General features: G+C 41.8%; 1 protein-coding gene across 2 annotated transcripts; it reads right to left on the bottom strand.

Moving 5' to 3' along the window:
* Window positions 1–111: 111 nt before the first annotated feature.
* abt1 (activator of basal transcription 1) lies at window positions 112–7999 on the bottom strand. 2 transcript variants are annotated; one of them, XM_061838300.1, is made up of 5 exons: window positions 7857–7999; window positions 7019–7450; window positions 6145–6320; window positions 1947–2144; window positions 112–1316 (listed from the first exon to the last, which is right to left on the bottom strand). In XM_061838300.1, the coding sequence occupies exons 2-5, from the start codon at window positions 7437–7439 to the stop codon at window positions 1122–1124; spliced, it is 990 nt and encodes a 329-aa protein (XP_061694284.1). In that variant the 5' UTR covers window positions 7440–7450; window positions 7857–7999; the 3' UTR covers window positions 112–1121. The 2 variants fall into 2 exon arrangements, with proteins under 2 accessions (XP_061694284.1, XP_061694275.1); XM_061838291.1 differs by having other exon boundaries at window positions 7826–7960.
* Window position 8000: the final 1 nt, after the last annotated feature.

Genomic DNA, 8000 nt, shown 5'->3' with positions numbered 1-8000 from the left:
ATGTTTGACGAATTTATTAGAAAACAAAACACACATTATTTTGAAACAACATTCAATCAATACATTTCACATTCGCGCAATCTCTTCTACCAGATAGGTTTACATGGAGGACTGTTCGTACCACTCCGAAATAAACCCTTTCAGAAAATTTGGCCAGAGTTCTGTGCCCTGCGATTGGCTGGCAACCAGTTCAGGATGTAACCTCGCCAGAATATAGATGGGATGGGCTACAGCGCTCAAGCGACCTTTGTGAGGATAAGCCGCTCAGAAAATGGATAATTCAAAATGGCTTGATTAAATGATTGCTGAATTGTTATCTGTTGTTCAAATATGTGAAATTAAAGACCATTGACCTGATCATTGAGGGACTGGGTACTAGCGATCTTTTCTGTTGCTTAAAGTTTACAACCTCTTTCGGCAGGAGTACGAGGAGGTTTTAATAGTGGCTTCTGATGCCACCAGGCCATCTTGCGATTTTAAACTAGAGCTTCTACAACAGTTTAAGACATCCACCCACTTGATCCTCTCCACGCAAATGTTGCACTGGTTTCCAGTAATTTAAAAAAAATAATAATTTGGGGCATACTTTATGTGTAAATTTTCTTATTTGTTGTCAAGTCAGCAGTAGTCGCTTACTTTTTTGCCACCTGGCAGTATCATGCCTCCTATTGTTTATAAACATTAAGGAACGGTCTATTATTATTATACATTAGCTAATTAGCTCTGCCACCCAGATCTTATAGTTAACCAATAGTGTACAGAAGATCCCACTATTTGCAGCAAATCGCGTAAATCTGCAAATAACTGACATTTCTTATTCCTGATGAAAACAAAAATGGAGGGATCAGGACAAATGAGTGGGTTTTCCATAAATAAGTGTGGGATAGGCTCTCCCTATCGTAGCCTTTCCTAACTAGTTATGTCATTACCTCTCCACCGGCAATCTGTTTGAGAATTGATTATATATTTTTCTAATAACCAGTTTAAGGCCTGTATACGGGTACATTGTTTGTTGCTAATTAGCTACCTCATCTCTATTATTTAATTACATAATTAACACATAATCATGAGGGATTTCCACATCAGTGTGCAGTATACATTTTGTGATACGCCACCAGCTCTTACGGCTGATGGGAATTGAAAATCTTGGCCAGCAAGGAGACGTTTGATTGGCTCTTGAGCTGGTGGAGGTAGTCCTTGTCCTGTTGCTTCTGGGTGCCCGAGTCCATCGTTGCCTTCATATTCTTCTTCTTTTTCTTCCTTTGGATCTCCTCCTCCGTCTGGCGCTGCGTGAAGTCCCAGGTGCGCTCCTCCGCCTGACGATGACATTACACCGTCAATAATAGTGCGTGTCATGGGTGAACGTAGGGTGAGAAAAAGAGGGGGTGGGGGGGAAATCAGCTTCAAAGAGCGAGAGAGGAAAAATAATGGAAGAAATTGATAGACCAATAATAAAGGATAGAGAGAGAGAGAGAAAGAGAAGAAAAACAGTGGAACAAAGAAACAAAAAGGCGAGAAAAAATAAGAAAAAGATAGGAGACAAAAGAGGCACAGAGATAGAGGGACACAAACAAAAACAGAGAAAAAGCACAACCCAGAAAAAAACAAGCAGGAGAGATGGGTGTAACAGAGAGAGAGAGAGAGAGAGAGAGAGAGAGAGAGAGAGAGAGAGAGAGTAAATGAGAGTGCATGAGACATAAAAAAAGTACCCAGGGAGAAAGAGAGACAAAGCCAAAAAAACAGATGAGAGAAGGGGAAACTAGAACACAAATGACAGAAAAGAGAAATGAAAGACAAAAAGAACAGATTGGGTGAGGGAGATAACTGGCAAAGAACAAAGGGAAAAATAAGGAGCAATAGGTATATATAGAGTGAGAAAGAAAAGAGCAACTTCTCTCTCTTCCATCACTTGTCTTTCTCTCAGAGCGTGCGTGCCGCTGACTCACGTGCTGCTGTGCGTCCGTCGCCTTCCTTTTCTCCATCTTGCGCGCTTTGTCCATGCGAGCGCTCTTGTCCACGTTGTTCAGATAGAAGTTGGTTTCGCGCTTGGCCTGCGACACTTCGGTGCGCAGGCGCTGCTGGAGGACCATCTTCTCGTAGGCCAGACGCTCGCTCAGGTGCGTCCACTGGAACCTGTGAAGGTACTGCCGCGCCAAACACTTCATGTTAGCCACTCATTAGCGACCAGCAATGAAAATTAAGATTTTTCCAATTTCCATTCCATTTTTGATACTGCTCAACAATCTGAATAGCGATTCTCAAATTTGTAAATTGGGGAAGAAAAACAGTGGACATTAATGGATAAATAAATAAATAAATTAAAAAAAAAAAAAAAAAAAAAACACTGGATACTGTATCCAGGCTTCTCACAATAATAAAAACATAATCGTACAAAAAGATTGATGTGCCACAGTGCAGGATTTGTATGCAAATTCCTGTGTTGTAAAATTTTCTTGGTTGACACTGTCATGAAACCTCTTCCCCAATGTGGCAAAAAAAAAAGTAATTATACCTGATTATTGGACTTTTAGTCATTTCAAACAGCTCTAAACTGCATCATTTGTACAATTGTAAAAAAAAAAAAAGATTTGCATTGGCATGAGGACAGTATATGACTGGTTAGCACATCTGCTTCACAGTTCTGAGGACAGGAGTTAAAATTCCATCCTCAGTTGTGTAGAGTTTGTACGTTCTCCCAGTGCCTGCGTGGGCTTTCTCCAGGCACTCTGGTTTCCTCCTAGATCCCAAAAACATGCATTGTAGGTTAACTGAAGACTCTAAATTGCCCGAAGATGCGTCAATGTGAGTGTGAATGGTTGTTTCTATCTGCCCTGCAATTGGCTAGCGCATAGTTCAGGATGTACCCTGTCTCTTGCCCAAGCCGGAATAGGCCCAAGCATGGTCGCGACCCCTGTGGGGATAAGTGGTACAGAAAATGAATGGATGGCTGGATTGGCATTACCACATTCCCGGAAAACATTAATTGCTCACTGACTCTTTGTATTGTGTCTTTATGTCAAAAAAGTATTTTCGGTTAAATGGTTGTGTGTTGTCGTAGCGGTGCAGCACCTACTACCGGAGACAAATTCCTTTTGTTTTTGACATACGTGGAAAATAAAGAGGATTCTGATCTCCTAGCCGCACTTGTTTACATAGCCACAGCATCACATGTGTTTATTGACCTTCAGCCAGACTTAGCCAGTCCTCATCACGGGAAACTAAGCCGATAAGCTTGTAACAATTTTGGCCGAATCAAAACTAGCTGCTCATCAATCAGGACTAGAGTTGAACATCATTCTAATCTAATTTCTAATCCTATCCAACCTACTCACTCCAACCGTGAACCTCAACATCTTCATTTCCGCCGCCACCTGCAGCACTATTTCCCGTTGTCTCTTCAGTGCCACCGTACACAACATTGGACACAGCCAACAAATAACTCCAGCAAATTGACTCGATCCATCTTAATGCATCATTATGCTCTTGCCAGTAGCATTGGCGCGGGTGTCGTCCAAGTATAGAGACAAAGAAAAAAAACCTTCTCACCAAGATGTGATCATAAAAGCGTTTTAACTCAACTACAGTATCTTTAACGTTAATTAATGTTATCAATTACAGTAAAAGTGTTGAGATTATTCATCCATCCATTGTCTTTGCCGCTTATCCTCACGAGGGTCACGGGGAGTGCCGGAGCCTATCCCAGCTGTCAACGGGCAGGAGGCGGGGCACACCCAGAACTGGTTGCCAGCCAATCGCAGGCCATATGGAGACAAACAGCCGCACCCACAATCACACTTAGCGGCAATTTAGAGTGCCCAAATTAATGCTGCATGTTTTTGGGATGTGAGAGGAAACCGGAGCACTTGGAGAAAACCCACGCAGGCACGGGGAGAACATGCAAACTCAACACAGGCACGGCCGGGATTGAACCTGTGTCCTCAGAACTGTGAGGCCAACGCTTTACCAGCTGGACCACCGTGCCGCCCTGAGATTATTCACTTATTTGATAATCCTCAAGAAGCTCCGTAAGGACTTTATCTAGCTCTGGAAATGAGAGAAATTTCTCAAATTCAAAATTTTGAGTTGTCGATATAAATGATCTTTGGTCAGGTAGCCAATGCCAGCTGCAGCGACACCTCTGACTTGGAGATGACCTGCAGGACATTTTCAAAATTGCACTCGTGGGTTGCGCTCAAGTATAAAGGCAAACTACGTGCAGGAGAGCCGCAGGGATGGCAGCATGGTCACCTGCTGCTTTTGGGTGCAATCCACCACCATTACTCAGAACAATTAGCGTGATAAGGCATAACCAGTTGCAGGGCGGTCATCCTATGATTGTCCGATAGTCCACACATTCTTCAGTCTGTGCGAAATGGTTACGTCATTCTCCCTTGCTACTATTGACAAGGGAACGGGTTGGAAATTTAGTGAATGATTCCAAGGAATCGTTTAAACTTTAGAACTACTTCTCATTTGCCATCCCTATAGAGCTTGTTCACCTAAATCATCAAATCACATGACTTTTGTTTACCTCGCCATATTGCCAGTCACGCTAAGCATTGCTCAATGCTAAGTCGGTTGGAGACGACACGAAAATATGTCTTGTAGCACGACGCCCAGTCTTGTCCGATACCATTAGACATTTAGATGGTGAAAATAAACGAAGGTACGTGGAAAAATGAGATAAACTCGGCATAGAGGACCCGTATATAATGCCGAAGTCGATGTTTTCTCCGATAAGAAATTGGATTGTTAATATGTTTCCGCTTGTCTTGGACAATTGGGTCTACACATGGATCTGGTGAGTAAGTCGTCGAGATTTAGACAGAAAAGTTAGAAAGCGTAGACAAGTCTGGACGCATACGAATACTTTGTTCCTGGATCTGCTCTCATCAGGAACAAATCTAACATTGTGATGTTTTGACGGCTCGTGAACGCGAAAGTGTGTCCTGCGACACGTTAACCTTTGCCGGAATCGAGCGATCTTTTCACGTAGTATTCAATACAAATACCAATACCAATTTAAATAAATGACCCCTGGTTTTACACAAACTCGCATTCATTAACTTGAAATTTAAAAAAAAAAAAAGGGGGGGTAGTCGGCTCCTCCGCACGGAAGTGTATTGCGGCCACATCCACACACTTCTAAACCTCCCTGCAACAGACTTTTTTTTTTTTTTTTTAAATAAGCATTGTTTTCAAATGAGTCAATTTGGCATCATAAATACTTTGCAATTTGAGATTAAGAACAATTCCTATCTGAAATGAAGTGATCGCTACCCAGGTGTGTGTGTATTTTGGTTGGGCACCATCCATCATGTTTAATTGCCGAAATCCATCGATATTTTCTGGTCTTTTCAGTTGGTATTCCATAGAATGATCTCTTTGAAGATCTGTCTGGTCTGTTGTGACAACCAACAGCACAACAAGTCTCGGGTATGGTAAATATTCTCCTCTGGTTCAACGTCTCCCACAATGTCGAGCAGCTCTGTTTGACTGGCAATATGGCGCCGTGAAAACGGTGACGTCACGTGCCCAAGGTCTAGAAGGTAGTTAGCAAATAGCCTTTGCATCTTTTTACATAGCCATTGGCAAATTTCCATTTTGTTAATGTTAATTTGGGGTCGTAAAGATTCTTTTTTTTAATAAAAATCAACAAAGCAGCTTCTTCTTCTTCTTTTCCTTTCGGCTTGTCCCGTTAGGGGTCGCCACAGCGTGTCATCTTTTGCCATCTTAGCCTATCTCCTGCATCTTCCTCTCTAACCCCAACTGCCCTCATGTCTTCCCTCACCACATCCATAAACCTTCTCTTTGGTCTTCCCCTCGCTCTTTTGCCTGGGAGCGCCATCCTCAGCATCCTTCTACCAATATACTCACTCTCTCGCCTCTGAACATGTCCAAACCATGAAGCAGCTTCTAATTTGAAAAATTCTCAAGTTGGTGCACGTGTTGGAAAATAAGAGGATTCAGTAATTCGGATAAGTCAGAGTGCCACTGTACTTCCTAATCTTTGGAGCCATCTTGTGGCATTACAAAAAGAAAAAAGAAATGCAGCAACCTGCAAATAGTTTTGTTTTTTTTCCCCAAAAAAAGCTTGGGAAACCAATTAGTAGCAGACCCCAAATGGGGAAATATTCACTATACCTTGATGGACCAGAGGTCGGACACGAACGTTTGGCGTTTGCGTGTCGCCATGGGTGTGTTATGAAGAGACACCGCCACTCGCTTGGCCACCCGCTTGTCGCGGAACTCCACCCAGCCCTCAGTGAAGTCGCTCCTCCTGGAGCCCGAGCGCTTTTTCTTCGCCTTTATCTGCCCATCTGCACAATAACAACACAGTTAGATGATGAGGATGACAATGACAGGATGACTTTGTATATGTACTGCATATGTATGCACGTATTTCCTTTTGCACTGCACGATGGATCATTTATCTTTATTTGTTGAAGGAGGATTCAAATGAGTTAATTCAGTGTGTTTGTTTTCAAACACCACACCCCCTCCAAGCTCTTTTCTCATGAGGAGTTCTACAGGTCAGGCAAGGTAACCCCAGCGAAATATTTGCACTATATAGCACATACAGTGAGTTAATATTTGCGATTGGGGCTAACTGAATTTTTTTTTTACCCCAACATATAAATGCCTTTGTCAATATTCTGGGCCACTGACTCCATGATTGCTTTTCATCAAGCTCCCTTCTTGTCATACAGCAAAAAAAAAAAAAAAAATGTGAAAAGGATATCAGTCAAAGCTGCTTTTAGGTAGCTGCTTTTTTTGTGCAATTGTTACAAAAGGTGTCCAAAAAGAAAATGAATACTGTAGAGCAATAAAGTAGCTAAGCTGTAGACACTCAGTGTGCTTTTCCAAAAATCTTTGAAGTAAACCACGTTAGTGCAAGCAGTGTATGAAACACACACAAAAGAAGCTGCATACAAATAAATAAATAAACAAACAAACATACTTGTCCTGACAATTCACATCAAATGAATCATAAAATCCATAAATCACTCAAGCCTACCTTCGGGTTGCAGGAAGATTCGCCCGATCTCGCCGTATACAGACAAAAGATTTCTGACATGTTTAGGCCGGAACCTTGGAGGGATGTGACCCAAGTAAAGAATTCCTGGAACACACTTCTTGTCAGAGGAAGAAGAGTTCGTTGCTACACCTTTCAGAGTTAGCTTTATACGCTTGTCTTCTTTCTGAATTGACAGTTTCCCGTCCTCCTCCTGCTCTTCTTTTTGAGTTGTAATCTTCACATTCTCCTCTTCATCTTCCATTGTCTCTTCTTCTTGAGGTGGATAACTCTTGTCCTCCTCGTCCTCCTCCTCGATTTCTTCACTTGCACTCTTTCTCTCCTCCCCGCTTTGGGCTACCGTCGTCCTCTCATCTACTTCTAATTGAGCTGTCGTCTTCTTCTCCTCCTCCCCCTTGCCCATCTCTCTGGCGACTATAAAATGAAAAATATTAAGTTCAAAAGTTTACGATGGCTCCATATCTATGGGGAATGTTGCTGTTATGTTCACATTGAAAAACTAAACAGTATGTGGTTGTAAGCGTATCCAACATAGTGCAAACTAAAAACATTCTATTATTTTCATATAGTTATGAACATCACATTTAAATTTTTAAGTGCTGTGTGGTATGTTGTAGGATAAAAAATGTTTTAGGTAAAAAGAACTGATGACCACGACAAAGGGAAAAAGAGCGCATTAGTGGTCGTAAAATCGATTACATTACACTTCCGTCTTTGTTAAATTTGGATTGTAACGTATCCATAAGTGTTATTTGTGGTTGTGTGTCCAAAAATAATCAAAATACACACCCATAAACACCACAAATCCAAATAATCTCACCGTCCAAACTTCTCCCCTTCACGTGCAGCAGTGTCGCATGATAATGACGACACAATTACGACAACAACTGCAAAATATCTATATACTGTACTGTGCTGTATATTCCTGATGTTAAAATTCATTCAGGTCAACAATGTTTTGGAA

The sequence above is a fragment of the Syngnathoides biaculeatus genome, chromosome 2 (genome assembly GCF_019802595.1).
Source record: "Syngnathoides biaculeatus isolate LvHL_M chromosome 2, ASM1980259v1, whole genome shotgun sequence".
Classification (NCBI taxonomy): domain Eukaryota; kingdom Metazoa; phylum Chordata; class Actinopteri; order Syngnathiformes; family Syngnathidae; genus Syngnathoides; species Syngnathoides biaculeatus.
Note: the sequence above shows the minus strand (reverse complement) of the source record. Positions and strands in the feature narration are given on the sequence as shown.